General features: G+C 42.8%; 2 protein-coding genes across 2 annotated transcripts; one reads left to right on the top strand and one right to left on the bottom strand.

Moving 5' to 3' along the window:
- Positions 1 to 1,093: 1,093 nt before the first annotated feature.
- naalad2 (N-acetylated alpha-linked acidic dipeptidase 2) lies at positions 1,094 to 8,402 on the top strand. Its single transcript, XM_072461836.1, has 20 exons — positions 1,094 to 1,230; positions 1,454 to 1,565; positions 1,749 to 1,935; positions 2,841 to 2,942; positions 3,008 to 3,133; positions 3,202 to 3,282; positions 3,873 to 3,978; positions 4,058 to 4,151; positions 4,228 to 4,323; positions 4,569 to 4,654; positions 4,745 to 4,864; positions 4,932 to 5,014; positions 5,308 to 5,371; positions 5,436 to 5,503; positions 5,577 to 5,668; positions 7,296 to 7,386; positions 7,475 to 7,739; positions 7,817 to 7,898; positions 7,961 to 8,053; positions 8,135 to 8,402. The coding sequence occupies exons 1-20, from the start codon at positions 1,152 to 1,154 to the stop codon at positions 8,322 to 8,324; spliced, it is 2,217 nt and encodes a 738-aa protein (XP_072317937.1). The 5' UTR covers positions 1,094 to 1,151; the 3' UTR covers positions 8,325 to 8,402.
- An 11,202-nt stretch (positions 8,403 to 19,604) lies between these two features.
- On the bottom strand, positions 19,605 to 24,044 carry nlrc3l (NLR family, CARD domain containing 3-like). The gene is made up of 12 exons (XM_072461829.1): positions 23,895 to 24,044; positions 23,427 to 23,627; positions 23,252 to 23,344; positions 22,527 to 22,698; positions 22,300 to 22,447; positions 22,115 to 22,207; positions 21,682 to 22,034; positions 21,381 to 21,590; positions 21,096 to 21,271; positions 20,748 to 21,024; positions 20,429 to 20,641; positions 19,605 to 20,354 (listed from the first exon to the last, which is right to left on the bottom strand). Exons 1-12 carry the CDS (start codon positions 23,918 to 23,920, stop codon positions 19,977 to 19,979), a joined length of 2,340 nt encoding a protein of 779 aa, XP_072317930.1. The 5' UTR covers positions 23,921 to 24,044; the 3' UTR covers positions 19,605 to 19,976.
- Positions 24,045 to 24,474: the final 430 nt, after the last annotated feature.

Genomic DNA, 24,474 nt, shown 5'->3' with positions numbered 1-24,474 from the left:
AATGAGGAACGCAACAAATAAAAAGGTGATTAAGTGGCCTGGACAGCAAAGGTCAGACATCCGAGGGAATTTGGGCCTCTTTCTGCTGAGGTGAGAGTTTGAATGAGTTGTTTTTTTGAAATCATGTACTTAATGTTGATAAATATTATTTTTATTACAAAAAATATTGAGTACAATCATTGACTACAAAACAAGTAAAAGGATTATGTTGGTATAAGCTATGAAGCATTTGTGTAACACCCTTTTAGAGCAGTCATTTTTCTCCAGGTTTTTTTTGTAATTTTTGATTTTCTTTTGCTAAGGTTACTCCCACAACGAGAAATGTTGTATGGTAAATATATGATACGGTATGTACGTGATGGGACAACTACATTTTTATATTTCACACCAATACTACATCATAAAATTAGACTTTACATCCAACATTGGTGACTCAAAGGCTCATTTAAGTAACTACTTGGTTAACTAATAAATATCAGTCTCATAATTTTTTTTTAAAAATGTACAAAAACGTAGACTAGCAAAACAAGGCCATGCAAAATAAAATGTGTCAAAGAAAAAACTAAATATTGGTTAAAATACAATACAGTAAGCTACAATGGACTTTACTGGACGTATTTTCTATATATTATGGATGACTTACTAGACTACTCACTATAGGTATGATTTGTGGTTATTGTAGCATTATAGTCTTGGTCATTGTAGCATTATAGTCTTGGTCATTATGGCATTATAGTCTTGGTCATTGTGGCATTATAGTATTATAGTCTTGGTCATTGTGGCATTATAGTCTTGGTCATTATAGCATTATAGTCTTGGTCATTATAGCATTACGGCATTGTAGCATTATAGTCGTGGCATTATAGTCTTGGTCGCTGTGGCATCATGATCAGCCGTGCGGTGTCCGAGGTGCACACGGCACTCACCATTTGAATGACCACGCCGAACTGTAATGAGCAACTTTGCACTCCACTCCACTGATAACACACTTGTCACTTCACTGCACTCACTGGAAGCTTGTGTTTTCTTTTGTCCCTCCCCCTCTTCCTTCCTCCCTCCCTCTCTCTGATCTCTCCTGTCCAACTGTCCTCCCCCTGAACAAATATCTCTCTATCTCATTACAAGAACTGGTGTGACTGGAAGGCCTCAAAATGGGAATGAAACATTTATTGCGGTGGATGTTTTGGACAATGATTGTCTTGGCAATTTACTTTTTAGGATTTATCATAGGTAAGCTTCCATTTCACTCAGTCTCACTTTACTGTGTTTTATTAATACGTGAGTAGGCTTTGCTCTCACCCTTCAGATAATTTTCACATGCATACACAGACGTACTTTGACACACACATTCTACGAGGCGTTTTTATTACAGCAACTTTCATGCACATGTTGCCTCAAATCAGGTATTGTTTTGGTTCCATTTTGTGTTAAAATGTATCATATTTTACCCAAGGATGGTTTGCGAAGCCTTCACAGCTGAAGACTGAAACGCAGACAGACTCCAGTAAGTTCCTGAAGGAGTTTTTAGAAGAAATGAAGGCAGAAAACATAAAACAGAATCTGAGGTAAATGGCAAAGAAATGTACTTATTTTGAAACAGTTGCAAATGTGAATCCAAAGCGATGCACAGCTGGGATTTCTGAAGCTCCGAAATGCAACAGTAAACATGTTTTCAAGCTTCCTCCATTTACAACAAGGTAAGTTTCCAGGTTTCTTCATCATCACTGAGCATATGTTTCTTTGTGTAGGAAATTCACACGGCTCCCACACTTGGCTGGAACAGAGCAGAACCTGAAATATGCAGAGCAGATACAGAGGGAGTGGCAGGAGTTTGGGCTGGACTCTGTGGAGCTGGTGCACTACGATGTCCTGCTGTCTTACCCCAACAAAACACAGCCAAATTACATCTCCATTTTGGATTCACTGGGAAATGAGGTAGTCAACAACAACAACAAAAAGTTTGATTTCATTTCACTGCATGTTCTGCAGCCAGGGGAAGTTCAAGGTCCATTTTATAACCATGAATTGAGATAAAGAAGTAGGACTGATAAAACTGCTTTCATCCTGGTAACTACAAACAGCACACACAGGTAAATAAGTCAGTGAAGTCTGCAGTACTTCTGTATTTTTGGCTTTACAGAAAATCAATTATAACAGTGTAATAACATTCAAGAATGCTTGGTTATTTTCTGACATTCTTACTCTTGTTGCTGCCACTGGCTGTTGCTGTGTGTGTGTGTGTGTGTGTGTGCGGCGTGCGCAAAAAATTAAAAAGGCGTTCACGCTGCAGTTCTTTATGTCTGTGTGAGTTTATTAACCCAGTGTATCGTCTATTCATGGATCCGAAGTGGTGTCACACACTCGTTGCTACTGCCACCTTGAGGACGAAAGCCGCATGCTCACTGTGTGCTGTTTCAGTCATTCATTGTGGATCCCTCCTCTGTGACATGAAGTGTGGGTCGTGGGCTGTTTTGTATGTATAGATTGTCCATGTGCGAGCACCGTGCTTTTTCTTCACAGTTCTTTATTTGTTTAAGGGCTCTTTAGATATTAGGTATTTCGATTTTGTGTACAAATGGAATATACACAAGTACTACAGGCTTTATTGACTTGAGCCCTTCACAAAAATGCACGTACCAATGGACTTCAGCTGGCTCAAATACAGAGCGAGTGGTTGGACACAGTCATGACCACTTTTCCCACCAGGAGTTTATACTTCCAGGGCCCCAGAGTTCACCCATGTGTACTGGTTGAAGGTTTGGGACTGTGTACAAACAACCACTGCTCCACATTTAAATTTGTGGACGGGCTTGTTTGTAAAGGGCTATTCATTTGTGCAGATCTTCAATACATCTTTGGCTGAGCCGGTTCCAGAAGGCTATGAAGACGTTCCAGACATTGTTCCCCCATATAGTGCATTTTCAGCAAAAGGACGACCGGAGGTGAATATTTGAAGTTGAATCAGAACAATAATGGAACAAGTGGTTTGACTCTGTCTCTACCACAGGGTGAATTAGTCTATGTCAATTATGGCAGGACGGAAGACTTTTTCCAGCTGGAGAGGCAAATGGGAATAAATATGACAGGAAAAATTGCAATTGTCAGATATGGAAAAATATTCAGGGGCAATAAGGTAAAAAAAAAATTACATTTGAACCCACAAGTAACAAAATCATAAAACATTTAGTGTCTCTTCAACAGGTGAAAAATGCAATATTATCAGGCGCCAAAGGCATCATCATGTTTTCTGACCCAGCGGATTACTGCGCTGACGGAGTTCAGGTGAGCCACTTCACAACGTGATAACACTAATGTGCATTTATCAAAGGTAGTAATGAGTTACATTTACTTCTATTTAGAAAAAACTCTTTCTCACCCTCCGCGGGTGGTCTCTATTTATTCCCCATTCAAGCTCGGGTCCTCTCCCAGAGGCCTGGGAGCTTGAGGGTTCTGCGCAGTATCTTTTATCCTAGCACTGCACTTTTCTGGACCGAGATGTCTGATGTTTTTCCTGGGATCTGCTCAAGCCATTCCTCCAGTTTCTGGGTCACTCCGATCACTACGGGCACCACCGTATATATGATGATAAGATGGGTTTTATTGTACCACAAGCCTACTATTTACTTGCACATCAGTAACAACATTTGTGTTAAATGGGCAACAGAGGTTGCTCTGACAATATATTTTTTTCTTAATTTCCCTGCTCATATCTCTTTGTTCAATTAATTTTTGATTACAAATTCCACATGTCCTCCTTATGAACTACTATCTAGCTATCAGGGTTAAGCTACTCTAATGTGTGTCTTTTTATGAATATGTAGCAAATATGCCCAGTACAGTTTTAAAATTGATATTTAATTTACAATATTTAGACTTACCCACAAGGCTGGAACTTGCCTGGTGGAGGAGCTCAGAGAGGAAACGTGCTGAACCTAAACGGAGCAGGAGACCCCCTCACACCTGGATACCCTGCAAAAGGTAAACTTATTTGACTGTTTCAGTAAGCCTCAATATCATAATTGCTTTATTAAGTCAATAATGTCATCTGACCACACAGAATATACCTACAGATATAAACTGGAGGAGGGAGTTGGACTACCTAAGATCCCTGTGCATCCCATTGGATACCATGATGCAATTTACTTGTTGAAGTTAGATCCATACTTCTATAGCTTTAACCAAGAGGCTTTCTATGCAACTTTGAGCCAAACAAATGTTTACTCTCAGGAACATGGGAGGACAGATCCCACCCAACAACTGGAAGGGAGCTTTGAACGTCTCATACCGGATTGGACCAGGATTCATCAATGACTACAGCAATTTGTAAGCAGTTATTTAGCATTCACCGCTTTGTGAGGCTACATTTCATGCCTCATTCTCTGTTAATTTACAAATACCCATTTTTCACACAAGTTTCAGTATAAGAGCAAGTTAAATGCATTTTCTTATGTTCTTATAGTTACTCTGTAGACATTGTATTGCGTGTGTGCAAAGAGCATTTGTTCATTTGTTTTGTATATTTGTGGTCGAATTATTAATACATTTGATTTTTCTGATTTTATGTGAAGTACGGTGCGTTTAAACATCCACACTAACAACAAAGTAACCAGGATCTACAATGTCATTGGCAAGATTAGAGGAGCTCTTGAACCTGGTAAAGCCTTGTGTTGTTTTCTGCTGTACAACTGCTGAGAAACATTAAAGTTAGAGTAGAATAATTTGCTTTGTTTGTGGTTGTGCAAAGACAGATATGTTATTTTGGGTGGGCACAGAGATGCCTGGGTCTTTGGAGGCATTGATCCCATGTCTGGCGCGGCAGTGGTCCATGAAACTGTGAGGAGTGCTGGTCGCCTGCTCAACAATGGTAGCTGTCATTAAAACACCTTTTTGTCACTTTTATCGGTTTTTTACCTATTTCTTTCTTCATGAAGGATGGAGACCCAGGAGGACTCTGATATTTGCCAGCTGGGATGCGGAGGAGTTTGGTCTACAGGGGTCTACAGAATGGGCTGAGGTAACGACCACCACAGCATTTCAAACACGCCTTGAGAATGTTTTATTTGCAACGTTAATTGTCGCCACAGGGAAATTTGTTTTTGCCACTTCACAGCACACCACAATATACAGATGACAAAACCCAGCAGGCCAGGAGAAGATGCTCTAGTGTGTGTGTGTTTAGTGTATTCATTGTAGCCGTGGGGATGTTTTAGAATCGTGCGAAAGGCCTGTATCGTCATGTTATTGTCCCTGCGATGCATGTTATGGCTGTAGAGACACAAAACTTAACCATTATCCTTTATCTTATAGGATAATGCCAAACTGCTTCAGGAGAGAGCAGTGGCTTATATCAATGCTGATTCTGCTATAGAAGGCAAGAACTAAATTCAAAGTCACGTAATGTCATGTTCAAACCAACATTTGTGCCTGTATCTTAGGTATGTATACACTGAGGGTCGACTGCTCTCCGTCTTTGCACACGCTTGTGTATGACATAACAAAGCAGGTGAGGTGAAAAGGGTGAGTTTAATAATACACATATGCTTGTACTTAAAACGTCATGTCTGTACTGTATATAGATTGGCAGCCCAGAAGGAGGAGAAGAGGGCATGTCTTTATATGAAAGCTGGCATAAAAGAGACAACTGGACAAACAACCGCGATGCACCAAGGTATAATGTTTATGTTTTGGAAAAGTCATTGTCCTCAGAGGCCCTGGAGTTTTCTTACATCTTATGAATCCGTATAAATATGTGATCTAATTTGAGATATTCCACAAAATGTACACGCTTTGTCATAGAAATTGTGGACTTAATTTTTAAATTTACTCGATTAACCAACATTGGACTAAACGAGACGTTAATTTTGTGTGCCTTGATTTTTATTTTTGTTGAATAACGAGTCTTTGTTATTGCCTGGTTTCTTCTTCATCTTATTACTCTTATTTATGGTCATTTTGCCACAACTCAAGCATTTTTGACCCCCTGAACATTGATGAATGTTACACATGGGGACATAGACGCGATCGGCACGAACTCCAATAAAATGGAGGTTGCGAGAACGCCCGTCGCAACAGTGCCGACTAGTTCAAAAAAGAAAAAACATGAAATGCTTAATCTTTGACCTAGGCACATGAAACTTGGAACAGTGATAGAGCTACCTTTGACCTCTGACCTTTGACGAGTAAAACACACCTGGCAGCATCGCTCTATGATAAACAGGAAGTCAGCCATGTTGAACCAAAGTGGCACCGCCACGCTTGACTTTTTTTTTTATGATGATTTTATGAGGTTTTTTGTCCAATCGAGCTCAAAACAACACTTTTTGCATCTAAAGACATTTAAATTTAATATATATTAAAAAAAAAATTATATTCTTTACAGTTTCTGCGTAACACGCCCTCAAAAAAGGCTTAATTCAAGGACAAGTCACGCCTAATGGAATTGATCTACGGGGCTCATATTTCACTCACTTATGCGTTTTTATGGTCTAATTGGAAATAATAAATACCCATGTAACAAATTTACTCTCTAGCGCCCCCTACCCATTGTGTGAAAAACTCAACATTGTCAGATTTGTTTGAAACTCATGGTTTATATTCTCCTCGAGACGCCATGAAAAAAGTGCATTGCAGATATTGTGTATTTTCACAATTGGCCAGCAGAGGTGCAATTAATGCATTCACTTACTCTTCCTCTTTTATTTTGATGGAACATTTCCTCTCGTGCCGTGGTCTTAGCATTAGCGTTAGCATCAGCATTAGCGGCGGGTCTCTGTTGCTAGGTGACGGAAATACAGGGATGAGGGGGTCTAAAGAATAAAGTCTAAAGAATAAAGTCTAAAGAAAAAAAGTCTAAGCAGAGTCGGGGCAATCGCGATCAAAACACGGTCGCGCGGGTGGCGAGAGCCATCATCATCAGCGATTTTGTTCTCTGATCTGGTTCTGTTCTTCTTACTGTTCTATGGTCTAAAATTGAGGGGAAAAAAAATATATATATATATATATATATATATATATATATAATACATTTGTGAAATCTCTACTAATAACCTTTTTATATTTAATTCGATTGAAACGTTTAATTAAAGCTATCATCTCTCTAGCTCTAAAATATTTCAGCCTACATAAAGCAAGGTGTAATGTAGATTTAATTCTATAACTATTACAGATCTTTCTGTTTAACAGAATCTAACAGACACGCATTGGCTTCCTATACATTTCATGCTTTTGGTTTTAACTTATAGAAGTGGTCTCTAAAGTTATTCTATGAATAAAGTGTTGTTTACTTGCTTTTGTAGGATAAGCAAGCTGGGTTCTGGCAGTGACTTTGAGGCTTACTTCATCCGTCTGGGAATCACTGCAGGTCGGGCCAGATACACCAAAAATAAGGTTTGATGAGGCCATTTGGAAAATAATGTTATTGCAAATCTATACAATGTATTTTGTCTTAACCAGCACTGTTCCCTGTCTGTGTCAGAAAACTGAACGCTACAGCAGTTATCCAGTGTACCACAGTGTGTATGAAACCTTTGAGATTGTGGAAAAGTTCTACGACCCTTCCTTCAGACGGCTTGAAGCAGTGGCTCGTGTTCGAGGAGGGCTGATATTTTCTATAGCTGATTCCCCGGTCCTACCTTTTAATGCCAGCGAATATGGCCATTCCCTCAGTACGTACGCAATGAGCATCTCACAAATCGCAGCACGACACCCAGAGGCAATGCAGAAGTATGAAGTGTCATTTGGTGAGCGTAGTTTCTTTTCTGTCAGAGAAGAAATGTTATGTTTTTAAGTTGTTGTGTTTTTGTTTTTTTGTTCCAAGATTCACTTTTTTCAGCGGTGGGAAACTTCACTGAAGCAGCCGCTGACTTTCATGAACGATTACATTCTCTTGACAAAGCAGAGTAAGTATAACACATTTCATTTTATATTACTGTCAGTGTAACTATATATTTGCATGCATTAGTCCTTTGCAGGTTCGAATAGTGAACGATCAGCTTATGTACTTGGAACGTGCATTCATAGACCCTTTAGGTTTACCGGGCAGGCCATTTTACAGGCAAGTCGATTTTTTTTACAGCAAAAAACAATGACTTGAAACCATGGAATGTTACAATTAATCATGTTTCTTGTTTTTTAGGCACGTTATTTTCGCTCCCAGTAGCCACAACAAGTATGCAGGCGAGTCTTTCCCCGGAATCTATGATGCATTGTTTGACATTGAAAACGCGGCTGACCCAGAGAAGTCCTGGGATGAAGTCAAGCGTCAAATCAGCATAGCCTCATTCACAGTCCACGCGGCCGCCATGACACTCACATCGCCCGCATGAAGACGGATGAAAGAGACTCACTTTGGGGTTTTCGTGTCACATTTTTAAATATGTAAAATAATAGGAGAGAGATTTGTAGGTAATGGCAGTTTACAACATTTTATTAAAAGAGCTTATAGGTATTAAAGTCTTTGTTGCCTTTTTTTTTCATTTCAAACACACAATAAGACAATTAGAAACTAAAAATGGTAACACCTAACCCACTAACCCGATCACATAAAAGAGACCAACAAAAAACCAAAGCAAATTAAAGCCGTGCGACCGCCTTCCCGCGCGACCTCCTTCCCGCGCCACCGTGTTTTGTTGTTGTTGTTGTTGTTGTTGTTGTTTTATGGCGGTTGGCATCCGAGTGTTGCGTTACCGCCAGACCTTATTCCTCAGACTTTATTGTAGTCTTAAAAGTTCTTCTTCCATTGCTTTGGTGTTACAAAGCCCATGAGGTCATGAGATGCTTTGTTGTTGTTGTTGTATCTAGCCCCCCCCGCGCCCTCCGGCCGCCGCTAAAGTACGGCGTGTCGTCGGTACACGTTTATATACACGTTTATCTGAAAGAGGAACTTCACGAACGATCGGGACACGCACTGGAATCGTTTTAAATTAACTTGTTTTGACTTTATTTGGCTGGATTGAGTGTTTTCGTCGTGTCGTTGCGATGTGTCTTGGCTCTGAGCCCCCCTTCGCCCACCGGCCGGCGCTGTACCGCATTTACACAAAGGAGGAACTAATGAAACTGCGGAGAACAGTCGTCTTACCCGGAGATCGTCACGTTATCCCGGCAGACATCCTAAGGAAAACGCAGAGAAGCAGACGGGCTGGACGTAAACTCCGAGAGAAGAGAGGGACAAACAGGAAGTCGGTTCCCGCCGTAGTCATGGGTAACGTGAGGTCCCTTCAAAATAAAATGATGGAAATAGCGAGCCTCATGCGGTCCCAGAGGATTTATAGGGACAGCAGTGTCTTGATTTTCACAGAGACCTGGTTAACAGCAGAAATGCCAGACTCTATTGTAGGTTTGGACAATTTTCATCTGCTGCGGGCAGACAGAACGAAAGAATGCGGAAAGAAAAGAGGTGGAGGTCTGGCTGTGTATGTGAACACGAGCTGGTCCAAACCCGAACACTGCACAGTGAGGGAGCAGCTATGTAATAAGGATATTGAACTATTGGCTATTGGCATGAGGCCATATTATCTGCCCCGGGAGTTCTCACATGTGATTTTGATCGCAGTCTATGTGGCCCCGTCTGCCAATGCTGAATATGCTTGTGAAGCACTGCTCTCCTGCACTTGTAGGCTGCAAACACAGCACCCACAGGCTCTCTTCCTCGTCTCGGGTGACTTTAACCACGCTTCTCCCTCTTCTGTTCTACCAACATACACCCAGTATGTTACCTGTCCCACCAGAAACAATAGAACATTGGACTTGTTTTTTGCCAACACCAAAGAGGCTTATTCCTCTTCCCCCCTCCCTCCCCTGGGCAGCTCGGACCACAACATCTGAGGCCTGTGTATGAACCCATCGTGCGCAGGCTGCCTGTAGTGTCCCGTGAGGTGAGGATGTGGTCTGCTGAGAGCAAGGAGGCTCTGAGGGTCTGCTTCAGCACCACTGTCTGGACTGAGCTCTATGGCCCACATGGGAAGGACACCATCACAGAGTGCATCACGGACTACATCAACTTCTGTTTTGAGAACACGGTTCCCTCCCGGACGGTGCAGTGTTTTCCAAACAACAAGCCATGGATTAACCGTGAACTGAAGGCTCTGCTGAAGGAGAAGAAGAGAGCCTTCAGGTCAGGGAACAAGGAGGAGCTGAGGACTGTGCAGAAGGATCTGAGGAGGGAGATCAGGCAGGCTAAGGCCGGCTACAAGAGGAGGATGGAGGAGCAGCTGCAGCAAAAGAACATTCAGGGAGTGTGGAGAAGCCTGAAAACCATCTCGGGCTTCAAAATCCCCCCTGCCCAGACAGAGGGGGATCTACAGTGGGTGAATGATTTAAATGCTCACTTCTTGAGATTTTATCGGTCACCCGCCCCTCTTGCTCCCTCTTCCACAGCTGGACAATGCCCTGCATCTGTTCCTCTTCGCTTCTCTGCCCCGGACCATCAGCTCCCCACTTCGCCTGGACTCACCCATCCCCCCAGCACACGGTCCCCCTGCCAACCACTGACTGTCACAGCAGCACAGGTGAGGAGTGAGCTGAAGAGGATTAAAGTGAGGAAGGCAGCAGGACCTGACGGCATCAGCCCCAGGCTCCTTAAGTCCTGCGCAGATGAACTGTGTGGAGTTGTGGAGCATGTCTTCAACATGAGCCTGAAGCTGAGGGTGGTACCACAGGTCTGGAAGACCTCCTGTCTGGTACCTGTGCCCAAGATACTGCGCGCCAAAGACTTCAACAGCTTCAGGCCAGTGGCTCTCACGTCCCACCTGATGAAGACACTGGAGCGGCTGGTCCTGGATCACCTCCGCTCCACCGTGAGCTCAGTCATGGACCCACTGCAGTTTGCATATCATCGGCATCGGAGTGGAGGACGCCGTCATCTCCCTGCTGCACCGCTCTCTCTCTCACCTGGAAAAGCCTGGCAGCTCTGTGAGGATTCTGTTCTTCGATCTTTCCAGCGCCTTCAACACCATCCAGCCGCTGCTCCTGAGGGACAAGCTGGAGACGGCTGGTGTGGAGTATGACCTGGCAGAGTGGATCCTGGACTACCTCACAGACCGACCCCAGTTTGTGAGAGCCCGGAACTGTGTGTCTGACACTCGGACCTGCAGAGTGGGGGCGCCCCAGGGCACTGTCCTCACGCCCTTTCTCTTCACCCTTTACACTGCAGACCTCAGACACGACACAGACAGCTGTGTCCTGCAGAAGTTCTCTGACGACTCTGCCGTCATCGGACTCATCACGGACGACGATGATGCGGAGTACAGAGGACTGGCGCAGAACTTGTGGACTGGTGTCAGCGGAACCACCTCCTCATCAACGCGGGGAAGACCAAGGAGATGGTTGTGGATTTCCGCAGACGCCACCCCACTGCCCCCTCACCAGTGAACATCCAGGGACGGGACATTGAGAGTGTGGACTCATACAAGTACCTGGGTGTTCATCTGAACCACAAACTGGACTGGACTCATAACACAGACGCACTGTACAGGAAGAGCCAGAGTCGGCTCTACCTCCTGAGGAGACTCAGGTCTTTTGGAGTGACAGGGCCACTCCTGAAGACCTTCTACGACTCTGTGGTGGTATCAGCCCTCCTGTATGGTGTGGCCTGCTGGAGCAGCAGCATCACAGAGAGGGAGAGGAAGAGACTGGACAAAGTCATCAAGAAGTCCAGCTCCGTCCTGGGCTGCGCTCTGGACTCGGTGCAGGAGGTGGGGGACAGAAGGGTCCTGGCTAGATTCACATCTATGCTGGACCATGAGTGTCACTCCCTGCAGGACACTCTGTCCGCTCTGGAGAGCAGCTTCAGTGAGAGACTGATCCACCCTCGCTGTCGGAGGGAGAGGTTTCGTATGTCTTTCCTTCCTGCTGCTGTCAGACTTTATAACAAACACTGTTAGTCCTGAACACTCGCAATACTGACCTAACCATGTGCAGTTCCGTCATATGTGTAATTACTGTTGTGATTCATGTGCAATGGTATTTATGTATTTATTTATTTGTCTATGGGAGTTTTTGTTTATAGGATATCTGTTTTTCAGACTTCCTATAAGTGATCTGTTCTTTTCTTCTGTATCTGCCTCTGTATCTTCCTGCGTTGCACCAATGAAATTTCCCCATGTGGGACAATAAAGGATGTTGTTGTTGTTGTTGTTGTTGTTTTATGGCGGTTGGCATCCGAGTGTTGCATTCCTGCCAGACTTTATTCCTCAGACGTTTCGTAGTCCTCAGACTCTGTCGTAGTTGTTGTTGTTGTTGTTTTATGGCGGTTGGCATCCAAGTGTTGCATTACCGCCAGACTTTATTCCTCAGACTTTGTCGTAGTCCTCAGACTCTGTCGTAGTCCGTAAAAGTACTCCTTCCATTGCTTTGGTGTTACAAAGCCCATGAGGTCATGATATGTCTTTGTGACTAGAATAGTTGTTGTTGTTTCAGAGACCAACCAAAGTCTAACACTTGGAGACCTTGCTCAACACCCGGTCTGGAGAGGCGGGAGATGGCGGAGGAGAGTGGATCGGGGATGGAAGACGTTCTGGACGGCGTGGAGGAGCAGCCTTTTCTGCCTGCACGTGCCCGGAAACGTAAAAAGTCCCTTAGCTCGTCCGAGGGTTCTGGGAATGAGCAGCAGGATGAGGCTGAAGCTATTGATGTCCGGGGTGAGAGCAGAGACTGTAAGGTGATCATAAAGCTTGCACAGGATAGTGCATCCTTTAAGGAGTGGAATTCAGTGGCATTGTCAAAGAGCCTAACTGTAGCTGTGGGAGTGATCAAGAGTGCGAGTGTCCTTAGAGATGGCTCGCTGCTGGTCGTGTGCAAGGACGCGGCTCAGCAACGGAAGGCGATTGGAACTAAACGTCTGGGTGGAAAGGACATTCTTGTGTCTAATGCTGAAAGAAACACGGTCAGAGGAGTTATCGTCGGTGTCCCTACGGCGACGTCTGTGGATGAAGTTAAGGAGAATTTGACGGGAGTTACGGTGGTGGACGCTAGGCGCTTGAAGGTGACCCGGTTTGGGGTAAGATGTGACAGCTTGTCGGTAATGGTAACACTTGAAGGGAGGTGCCTGCCTAGTAAGGTGTTCATTGGGTACATGTGCTATAGCGTCAGGCCATATGTTCCGCCGCCCCTGCGTTGCTTTAAGTGCCAGCGCTTTGGGCATATTGCAGCGGTCTGTAGAGGGAGGCAAAGGTGTGGTAAATGTGCAGAAGATCATGAGTATGGGAAGTGTGACGTGGGTGCAAAACTGAAGTGCTGTAACTGTGGGGAAGAACATAGCTCTGCCTACGGGGGATGCAGGTTTAGCAAAAGAGCTGCTGAGGTGCAGAAAATAAAGGTCTCTCAAGGTATATCCTATGCAGATGCAGTCAAGAAAGTTTCAAGTAACGAGTTCAGAGAAAATACAGAGAGAGGAGCCAGCGCTGCTCCCAGCCAGGGCGAAATGAGAAAGGCCAGCGTGGCTCCCAAGAAGTGTGAAGGTTTCAAGAGTGGAGGTCCCAAGTGTGCAGGTTCCAGAATTAATGACAATACCCTGGTTGTGGATAGAGAGGATTTTGTACTTTTTATGGTGGATGTTGTAAACTGTGCTGCTCAGACTCAAAGCAGAACTGAAAGGATCAGGATCATTGCTAAAGCTGCAGGGAGATTCCTTGGAACAAAGGAGCTTGATTGGGCAGATATAGAAAACAGGCTAAAGGTGCTAAATGGGAGTCGGAGTGATGGGGGTCTGCTTGTGGGGAGTCAGAGTGATCAGAGTGACGAGATGGGGGTGGGGGTGGTCTCCTGTCCTCGCCCAGTCTCGTAGACGCACGGCTACCAAGCGGCGACATCAGTGGACATATTAAAGCCTATAGAATGAAGCCTGAAGAATAAAGCTGTACGGTGGAAGCAACGAGCGTCAGGGAGGGAGAGGAAGATGAAGAGGAGTCTCCCTGGAATAAAGCCGGTTGGTCTCTGAAACAACAACAACTATTCTAGTCACAAAGACATATCATGACCTCATGGGCTTTGTAACACCAAAGCAATGGAAGGAGCACTTTTACGGACTACGACAGAGTCTGAGGACTACGAGGCACTGGACTACGACAAAGTCTAAGGAATAAAGTCTGGCGGTAATGCAACACTCGGATGTCAACCGCCATAAAACAACAACAACAACAACAACAACAACAACAACCGGCTTTATTCCAGGGAGACCCTTCTTCATCTTCCTCTCCTTCTTTGACGTTCGGTGCTTCCACCGTACAGCTTTATTCTTCAGGCTTCATTCTATAGGCTTTAATATGTCCACTGATGTCGCCGCTTGGTAGCCGTGCGTCTACGAGACTGGGCGAGGACAGGAGACCACCCCCACCCCCATCTCGTCACTCTGATCACTCTGACTCCCCACAAGCAGACCCCCATCACTCCGACTCCCATTTAGCGCCTTTAGCCTGTTTTCTATATCTGCCCAATCAAGCTCCTTTGTTCCAAGGAATCTCCCTGCAGCTTTAGCAATGATCCTGATCCTTTCAGTTCTGCTTTGAGTCTGAGCAGCACAGTTTACAACATCCACCATAAAGAGTACAAAATCCTCTCTATCCACAACCAGGGTATTCTCATTAATTCTGGAACCTGCACACTTGGGACCTCCACTCTTGAAACCTTCACACTTCTTGGGAGCCACGCTGGCCTTTCTCATTTCGCCCTGGCTGGGAGCAGCGCTGGCTCCTCTCTCTGTATTTACTCTAAACTCGTTACTTGAAACTTTCTTGACTGCATCTGCATAGGATATACCTTGAGAGACCTTTATTTTCTGCACCTCAGCAGCTCTTTTGCTAAACCTGCATCCCCCGTAGGCAGAGCTATGTTCTTCCCCACAGTTACAGCACTTCAGTTTTGCACCCACGTCACACTTCCCACACTCATGATCTCCTGCACATTTACCACACCTTTGCCTCCCTCTACAGACCGCTGCAATATGCCCAAAGCGCTGGCACTTAAAGCAACGCAGGGGCGGCGGAACATATGGCCTGACGCTATAGCACATGAACCCAATGAACACCTTACTAGGCAGGCACCTCCCTTCAAGTGTTACCATTACCGACAAGCTGTCACATCTTACCTCAAACCGGGTCACCTTCAAACGCCTAGCGTCCACCACCGTAACTCCCGTCAAATTCTCCTTAACTTCATCCACAGACGTCGCCGTAGGGACACCGACGATAACTCCTCTGACCGTGTTTCTTTCAGCATTAGACACAAGAATGTCCTTTCCACCCAGACGTTTAGTTCCAATCGCCTTCCGTTGCTGAGCCGCGTCCTTGCACACGACCAGCAGCGAGCCATCTCTAAGGACACTCGCACTCTTGATCACTCCCACAGCTACAGTTAGGCTCTTTGACAATGCCACTGAATTCCACTCCTTAAAGGATGCACTATCCTGTGCAAGCTTTATGATCACCTTACAGTCTCTGCTCTCACCCCGGATATCAATAGCTTCAGCCTCATCCTGCTGCTCATTCCCAGAACCTTCTGACGAGCTAAGGGACTTTTTACGTTTCCGGGCACGTGCAGGCAGAAAAGGCTGCTCCTCCACGCCGTCCAGAACGTCTTCCATCCCCGATCCACTCTCCTCCGCCATCTCCCGTCTCTCCAGACCGGGTGTTGAGCAAGGTCTCCTCACAGTTGTTTCTTGTTGTTGTTGTTGTTGTTTTATGGCGGTTGACATCCGAGTTGTTGTTGTTGTTGTTTTATGGCGGTTGGCATCCGAGTGTTGCATTACCGCCAGACTTTATTCCTCAGACGTTTCGTAGTCCTCAGACTCTGTCGTAGTCCGTAAAAGTACTCCTCCCATTGCTTTGGCGTTACAAAGCCCATGAGGTCATGATGTGTTTTTGTGACTAGAATAGTTGTTGTGTCAGAGACCAACCGGCTTTATTCCAGGGAGACTCTTCTTCACCTTCCTCGCCCTCTTTGACGTTCGGTGCTTTGACATCCGAGCGTTGCATTACCGGCAGACGGTTGGTCTCTGAAACAACAACAACTATTCTAGTCACAAAGACAAATCATGACCTCATGGGCTTTGTAACACCAAAGCAATGGAAGGAGTACTTTTACGGACTACGACAGAGTCTGAGGACAAAGCACTGGAAGTCAAGGCACTGGAAGAAGAACTTCTGGCGCGCTTTGACTTCATGGGCCTAGAAGCGCCAAAGTGATGGAGGAAGGACTTCTAAAGGATAAAACGACAAAGACGTCCCGTGACCTCATGGGCTTTGTAAAACAACAAAGACGTCCCATGACCTCATGGGGTTTGTACTTCCAAAGCGCCGAACGTCAAAGAGGGCGAGGAAGGTGAAGAAGAGTCTCCCTGGAATAAAGCCGGTTGGTCTCTGACACAACAAGGCACTGGAAGAAGAACTTTTAGGACTACGACAAAGTCTAAGGAATAAAGTCTGGCGGTAATGCAACACTCGGATGTCAACCGCCATAAAACAACAACAACAACAACAACAACACAACAATAAAGTCTGGCGGTAATGCAACAACTCGGATGCCAACCGCCATAAAACAACAACAACAACAACAACAACAGGACTACGACAAAGTCTAAGGAATAAAGTCTGGCGGTAATGCAACACTCGGATGTCAACCGCCATAAAACAACAACAACAACAACAACAACAACAACATCTATAAACGTTTACCCAACACTGTGTTGTATAAGTAAGCAACCACAGCCTAACACAAACCCTGTGACTGGATCGCAAGAACGTTCCGCAGATTGAACTCCCGCCCATTATTCCGAAACCACAAGGCCAACCTGGTCCTTTGATCGCGATTGCCCCAATACTGCATTCTCTTAGACTTTATTCTTTATACTTTATTCTTAATACTTTATTCTTTATTCTTTAAACCCCCTCCTCCCTGTACCCCCGTCACCTAGCAACAGAGACCTATAGCTAATGCTGATGCCAACGCTAATGCTAAGACCACAGCACGAGAGGAAATGTTCCATCAAAATAAAAGAGGACGAGGAAGTGAAGGCATTAATTGCGCCCCTGCTGGCCAATTGTGAAAATATACAATATCTGCAATGCAGTTTTTTTCAAACAAATCAGACAAATGTTGAGTTTTTCACACAATGAGTAGGGGGCGCTATAGAGTAAATGTATTACATGGTATTAATTATTTCCAATCAGACCATAAAAACGCATTAGTGAGTGAAATATGAGCTCCGTAGATCAATTCCATTAGGCGTCCTTGTCTTTGAAAAAACAGGAAATTAAACCTTTTTTTGAGGGCGTCTTACACGGAGCGGAGACCGTAAAGAATATCAGCATTTTAAAAAAAATTCATTAAATTTCAATGTCTTTAGATGCAAAAAGTGTTGTTTTGAGCTTGATCGGACGAAAAACCTACGACAAGTACGATTATGAAAAAAAAAAGTCACTTTGTGGCGGCCCACTTTGATTCAACATGGCTGACTTCCTGTTTATCATAGAGCGATGCTGCCAGGTGTGTTTTACTCGTCAAAGGCTCTATCACTGTCCCAAGTCTCATGTGCCTGGGCCAAAGATTAAAAGAGTTTCATGTTTTTTCTTTTTTGAACTAGTCGCCACTGTTCTCGCAACCTCCATTTTATTGGAGTTCGGGCCGAGCCGATCGCGTCTATGTCCCCATGTGTGACATTCATCAATGATCTGTCCTTTTCCTCTGTATCTACTGCGTTGTATCAATGAAATTTCCCCATGTGTGGACAATAAAGGATTATCTTATCTTATCTTATCTTAATGTTCAGGGGGTCAAAAATGCCAGAGTTGTGGCAAAAATGACCATGAAAGAATATTAATAATAATAAGAAGAAAGCAGGCAAGAACAAAGACTCGTCGCATTCCATTCCATGGAATGGCTCGAGCCAAAAATAATAAAAGAAGAAAAAATGAACAAAAAGCTTAACATTAAAGCACAATCACATCAAGTAGTAACTGTTGGTTTGGACTATTCCACATTCCTGTTAAAGTCAGTGGAATTTGGTCTCATCTTGTGGCCAGAGTCACTTGTGTCATCTTCATATCAGCAGAAGTTTGAGTGGCAGAGTGCTTGTCTTTTGATCCTAAGGTCGGCGGTTCGAATTCCGCTCTCGACATGAACGTCCTGGCAGAGCGGACAGATCCGCTGACCCACAGGTTGGCGGCACGATTCCAGCTGCCTCAGGTGACTACTCAGATGTCCTTGGGCAAGACAATTAACCTGCCTCACCCCCAGTTTCTGCGTACAACGGTGTGTGAATGTGTGTGTGAATGTGTGAGTGAATGTGTGAGTTGATCCTTGATGAATCTTTTTCTACAATGGAACACTCCTGGACGAATGAGAAAGAAAAGCACAATATAATGGACAAATTGACAATATAATGGACAAATGGACTAAATGTTTGGGTTTTTTGGACCTTGTGTGCCTTTTCTTTGGATACTTTTTTTTCGGAAATTCTTATTTTACCCAATTTGTTACTCTCTGTCTCGTTGGATTTTTTTGTTTAATGCTTATCTTTGTTTTGAAAATGTTTAAAATAAATACACATTCAGGTTGTATCCATGACATTGGACAAATACTATGAAGGAAATGCCTCACATTAAGTATGGAAGTCTCTGGTTTGGTGAAAAATAAAAGAACAATTATGATCAATTATGTTCCCTCCCATGAATAGTAACACAATGATTTGTTTTTGATTGCCCTGTTTCACCCCTCTTTTAGAGTCAGTGGGTCAGTCAGGTGACCATTGAATTTAATTCTTGATGTTGAGCTATTGTAAATAGCTCCAATATTTCAATATATTATATTAAATTGTACACGTGAAATGTATTCAGCAAAAACTTTCTCAGCATCCAAACTCATTATTACAGCTTTGTTTTGTTGTTTTTGTATATGATGTGTGTGCAAGGCTCGTCTTATGTTCTGTTCTACATCCTGTCTGATCATTGTGAAGTAAAGCTGTGAGTATTTCTACCATTCTTTTGAACATACTCGCATAATCGAACAAAAACTACCAAATTTATACAAAAACATGAGCACTAGAGGAGCAATAAATACCAAATTCTGCAAATGAATAAAGAATAAAGGAATGAAAGACATAAGGAGTAAAAACGTCATTTATTATGAGGAAAATTAATTCTCTGCATTTGGCCCATTCTTAAACCCCTTGGTGCAGGGGAAACCTGCCTGGACTCATCGCCCGATCTGGAGCTTGGCTTGGGACCTTAGCTGGAGGCTTGACCTATTGTACATGTTTAGGTTTGATGCAGGAAACCAGAGGACACGAGGAGAAACATGTAAACCTAACTACTGTCGTCAAGATGCAAATGCTGGAACTGTCAGCTATCCGGTACGTTAAGGTGAAGTTGTGCTGCCACAGAATGTATGTTTAGTAATATGCTTTAATGAAATACAAACTTATACAGAAAAATGTGCATAAAAATGTTGACTATTTACAAGAGATTTAAAAAATAAATATATTTTAATAGTGTTTTAAAGACAAGACACAACGTAATTAATATACCGGTAAATTTAATCCATAGCCAAAATTCATATATAAATTCATCCACACTGAATAAAAATGTAAACACAGTTAATTCTGAGCATTAATTCCAACTATAAATGCACGTGCGGCTATTGATCAACTTGCTCCCTCTACTGTGTTCCAAGTGCACTGCAAAGGAGGTGACGTATTCAAAATGACTTGATGAATATCAAGAATATTTTAACTAAATCATATGTTTTGTAACTCCTGGGTATGAAGTATAATGTATGTTCATTGTCTTTTGTTAACAAAGGAATTGTGCTAAATCGGGCTGTTCGGGTGTATTTGCATGCATTTAGGAACAAACAGTAAAGTTCAATTAAAAACATTAATCCCCCAAAACAGCCACACAGCCACAATGACACGCAAACAGAGTAACGGATACATACTATTCGGTATGTCAACAAGTGAATTTAAGACATTTACTTTTGTTCGCCAATAACTAATCGTCCAGCTGGGTCAGTTCTCTGAGACATTCTTTTATGTTCTCCACCCTATCTTGTGGACAAGTTTGCATCGTTCTCTCTAGCAATGCCCTCACCTGATCATGGCCATTCATCGTGTCATTATTGCGGTTGTAAAGTTTGCCACTAAGCAGTTTGTTGTTGTCAGGAGAAAGTAACCCACACAGGAATCTCAAAAACATGTCATACTGGCCCAGTGGTGAGCTGAATGTGCGCTCTATAGCACACCATAGCACATCTGCTGCTGAAGTGCATCGCTGATTAGGTGACCCCTGATGGACACCTTGATTATGTTGCAGAATGTTTTTGGACTCCACAAAAAACAGGGTGAAGACATACAAAGCAGCCAAGAACCCCTGGAAAAATAATTGACTTTTAGATAGTCGATGTTAAAAAATGAAAATAATAACACTGTAGAAAGACTTCGTACCTGAACAGTTGGATGTATAAAACAGAACCTTCGCTTTCCTGAGGATGTTGGCTGCAGCTCGGTGCACAGGCCAGAAAAGACAGTGATGTCTGTAACATCCAGGCTGTGCTCTTTCATCTGCTGCTCAGCAAACACACCAGAGTTCTGCTCCAACATCTTCAAAGCCATCTTCCCCAGGTCTCTCAACATCTGCCTGTCCTCATTGGACCATTTCTACGTGGGGAAATTAGTATGAATGTGGGAATTTTAGAAACACAATTGATTACCAGGGAAAATGAAAACCATGTGTATCTTTGTGAACACAGGTAAAGACCCTCACCAGGCTCATTTCAGACTTATCGTAGTAGAACTGCAGTCTGCGGTTGGTTTGGATGACTAAGGTGTTCACATAGAAAGGGGTCAGTTTGGGGGGATATTTCCCGTAGTCGTCTTTGTTTTCTAAGTGATGACCAAAGATTTTGGCCACCATCCAGCAGATGAACGGCTGCCGGGTTAGATCGCGTAGTGCCTGCAGTCGTTTATAATGATCCACAATTTTAGCTCCTGTTTCTGCACTTCTGAAGCGCTTGGTCAAGTAGTTGTCTTTCATCTCGTCACTGGAGGATACAAATGAATAAGAAGTAAGAATTGCCATAGTCATATCTGACACAGAATTGTCATTACATACTTAAATCCATGAATTTCAGTGAACGCATCTATAAATTCTGATGGAATCTGTGAGACCGCAGCCTGTCGACCTAAGATCCACACTTGTGCATTTGGGAGTAGAGTTCCCCTGATGAGATTTACAATCAAATCATCCATTTTGGCAGGAGTGTGGTTAACTTTTATGATGGGAGAGTTCTAGGGGGAAAAATAAATCAACATTCACATTTAACAAGCATTAAAAGTTGTACTTAAATAGAAGTCAGCTGCATAAGTTAGTCCTTTATGGCAGCTGAAAGATGCCCACCTTCCAGTCCAGTGCAGTTTTGTAACAGTCAAATGAGTCCATTATGATGAGAAACTTGCAGTCCTCATCATCTAGATATTTCTTGGTTTTGCACAAAGAATGATGATATTCTATAACATCCATGATGGACATGTCATTTGAACCAGAAAGATTTCTGTTTCTCAGAATCCACAAAGAACTAAATGGTAGTGTGATCACGTATTGCATATCCTAAAGAAAATAAGAAATAACATTACACAAACATATATACATCCTCATATTATCTTGGGTATTTGGAGAGTTTTAATATTTCAAAAGTCACCTTATTTGCGCGATGTTCTGCCCAGTCATAACAATATTTCCCAACAGACACAGTCATGCCGATGCCTGCGATTCCCGAAGTCAGTAGAGTGCGTACAGGCTTCCCATCAGGCTTTTGTATTCGAAACAGATTGTTCAGGCTAACCAAAGTGTCTGTATTTTGAGTTTGGATCTGTGACTGAAGGGGAAATCTGAGCTCATGAGAAGGGCCAACACCTCCACAGGCATAATGGACAATCTCCGGCTCGACATAGACATCGTCCAGAAGATTGCGTTTTCCTGGTTGCGGTATCCCCTCAAAGATGTACTCGTATTTTCTAATTATATCTTGCTTCAAACTAGAACGAATCAGTGCTTGAAGGGGAAAAATAATACAACATGTTTAGCTTTAATTTTAGGCTTTTGATTCAAAGAAAAATATCACGTTTTCTTACCTTTTTTGCAATTAACTCGCAGTTCGTTTGCTTCTTTGTTCTTGGAGATGGTATCAAGGGTACCTATTGTATTTGAAAGAGCGCAGTCCGGGCCTGATGGTGTGAAACATTAGCAAAGAAGTAAATTGTTATTATTGTAATTGTATCCTTATCTGATTTATTCATTTTTTAATTAGCTGACTCACCAAACTTCTCTATAATCCTGTCCACGAAATCGAGTAAATCACCCTCAAACATTTCTTGAATAGTAAAACCAGACTGTCGTTGGTGAAAGTTCAGCTTAAACTTGTAAAACTCGTCTTTGCTAATATCTGTCAAAGCTTGCTGTATATTCTGCGGGAGAAAAGACAGTTTTTATCTTTAATGTTTTCATTTTTAGAACCGGGTCACTATGTTTTAAGATAAGACAAACCTTAAACACATGAGGCAGATCCTGTTCAGGGTGCAATCTGCCCGGCTGGCCATGGAGATCCATTGGCTGTTCGTCCACTGGATCAATTAGCTCTGGAGGTTCAGGTGAGTTTATTAAATAGCCTTCGTCGGCCTCTTCATCATAGTCAAAAGGCTCCTCTATATCCGACTCGCTAGTAGAACACAATCATATGTGAATTACTGAAACTGAACTTACATCACAAATACATGCAGATAATAAAATACAGTTATCTTAAATTTCAAAGTAGCCAAAAATGAGGATTCATTAAAAAAAAAATGAAAACACAATCCAGAGCTGTGGTTCTCAACTGTTTTTTAAAGGCAGGTTAAAAGACTATTATGAATAGGGATGGTAAGAGACACGAGATCATTCAAAATTAGCAAATTATGCGGTTTGGTTCACCATTTGGGCATCACAAATTTGTATTTATTGTTCATTTTCTTGCTGTCACTGAACTTATTCTAACTACAGCCCTCAAAAGGTGTAACTTCAGGCCAAATGTAAACATGTGAAAATGTTGGGGTCATTTACACTTGCAAGATCTTGTGTCCCATCCTTAATTATAATTATACAGAACTGTGATCATCTAAACTGTTAACAGGGTCAAATAAAAAACAACAATAGCAACAACAATGTAATCATGGTTAGGACAGTAAAATGTGCCATAGACAGACATCGAAAATAGCGATCTCTCTGTTGTCTACCTGGCTTCAATGACGAGAGCTCCAGGCGGTTTGGTCTGCATGGTGGTCATAGTGTACTCTGTCTCTGGAGAAATTGGACGATTCATCTGCACCCTTCAAAGTCAGAACAAAAGTCGTACTGAGGAAAACTAAAAACAATATGGCAAAATGTGACGTATGGGTCTATGTTTCTTACCCTGCTTCCCCGGGTAGAACAGGAGCAGGGAGATTAAAAACTCCAGACACTTCTTGATCACATTCATCCTCCTCTTGGTCATCTTCATTTGTCTCTGAAGCAGGAGTGTCCTCCATTATGTCAGAACTGTCACTTTTCATTGAACCATAACTTGAGGGTGGTCTTTGTCGTTTCTTCCTCTCCTCCTCCTCATCCAAATATCTGCACAAAATTGTAAAACTGCCGTTTTATCTAGTGACATTCCAACACTGTAATGGACAATCGATAGTGAATTGTTCAGGAACTATAATAGAAATGGGAAGAGTCAGGATAAGTGGATCTTCCCCATTTGGCAGTAGACTACAACAAGGTAGTTTGATATTTAATTCCACAAGAAGGAATATGTGGACTGTATTTAAAGACAGGCTATTGCCCATTTCTGCTGATATAGTATTTAAGCTCTTCATAGGCAATGCTAGTATTACAAACCCGTACATTTCCGCGTTCGGCTCCATTCTTTCAGTGCATTCAGTAGATGTTATTCATGAAAAACTATGTATAAAAGAATGGTTTTCGACAGGCATTTGCGTAAAATGTGATTTCTCCTCGTTCTTAGCCAAAACTGAACACAAAGACACTTTGGAACTTTCGGTTTCGGAGCAGAAGTCCAGCCCCCGGATGTTACCTTTCAAAATAAAAGTAGCTGTTAAAGCAGGCGCTACAAAAATATTTCAGCGTTTTGTAATTTTGAGGGTTAACCACTTAAATTGTAAATTTAACTCAGTTTCGTATTTGTAAATTTTGTAAGTTCAAACAAAAAATTAAAAATACTCAGGATAAAGCAAATAGAAGATTTTAATTCACAAACATACAAATATATTACATAGATACATAGCAACTTAAAAAAAAAAATCAAGTTGATTACATTAAAATGTGTAGTGGCATAAAAAAGTTGACAAATATTTTTGTTTCATAATTGAAAAATATAAAAAAAAAGATCAAAACCGGCCCAATTGAAATGTAGAAATGCAGCTTAGTAGCTGTAGCTACTATACGTTTCAAATAAAGC

The sequence above is a fragment of the Eucyclogobius newberryi genome, unplaced genomic scaffold, assembly GCF_026437365.1.
Source record: "Eucyclogobius newberryi isolate DKJ021-1_F unplaced genomic scaffold, fEucNew1.0.hap1 SCAF_10, whole genome shotgun sequence".
Classification (NCBI taxonomy): domain Eukaryota; kingdom Metazoa; phylum Chordata; class Actinopteri; order Gobiiformes; family Gobiidae; genus Eucyclogobius; species Eucyclogobius newberryi.
The sequence above is the reverse complement of the archived record's forward strand: the minus strand, read 5'-3'. Positions and strand labels throughout refer to the sequence as shown.

Coding starts and splice junctions, on each gene's coding strand:
- naalad2 (XM_072461836.1), top strand. CDS start 1,152: ATGGGAATGAAACATTTATTGCGGTGGATGTTTTGGACAATGATTGTC. Junction 1,231..1,453: donor CTTTTTAGGATTTATCATAG/GTAAGCTTCCAT, acceptor ATTTTACCCAAG/GATGGTTTGCGAAGCCTTCA. Junction 5,504..5,576: donor TGTATGACATAACAAAGCAG/GTGAGGTGAAAA, acceptor TACTGTATATAG/ATTGGCAGCCCAGAAGGAGG.
- nlrc3l (XM_072461829.1), bottom strand. CDS start 23,920: ATGGAGCCGAACGCGGAAATGTACGG. Junction 22,448..22,526: donor ATCTGCCTCATGTGTTTAAG/GTTTGTCTTATC, acceptor TTTCTCCCGCAG/AATATACAGCAAGCTTTGAC. Junction 20,355..20,428: donor TTATACATCCAACTGTTCAG/GTACGAAGTCTT, acceptor TTATTTTTCCAG/GGGTTCTTGGCTGCTTTGTA.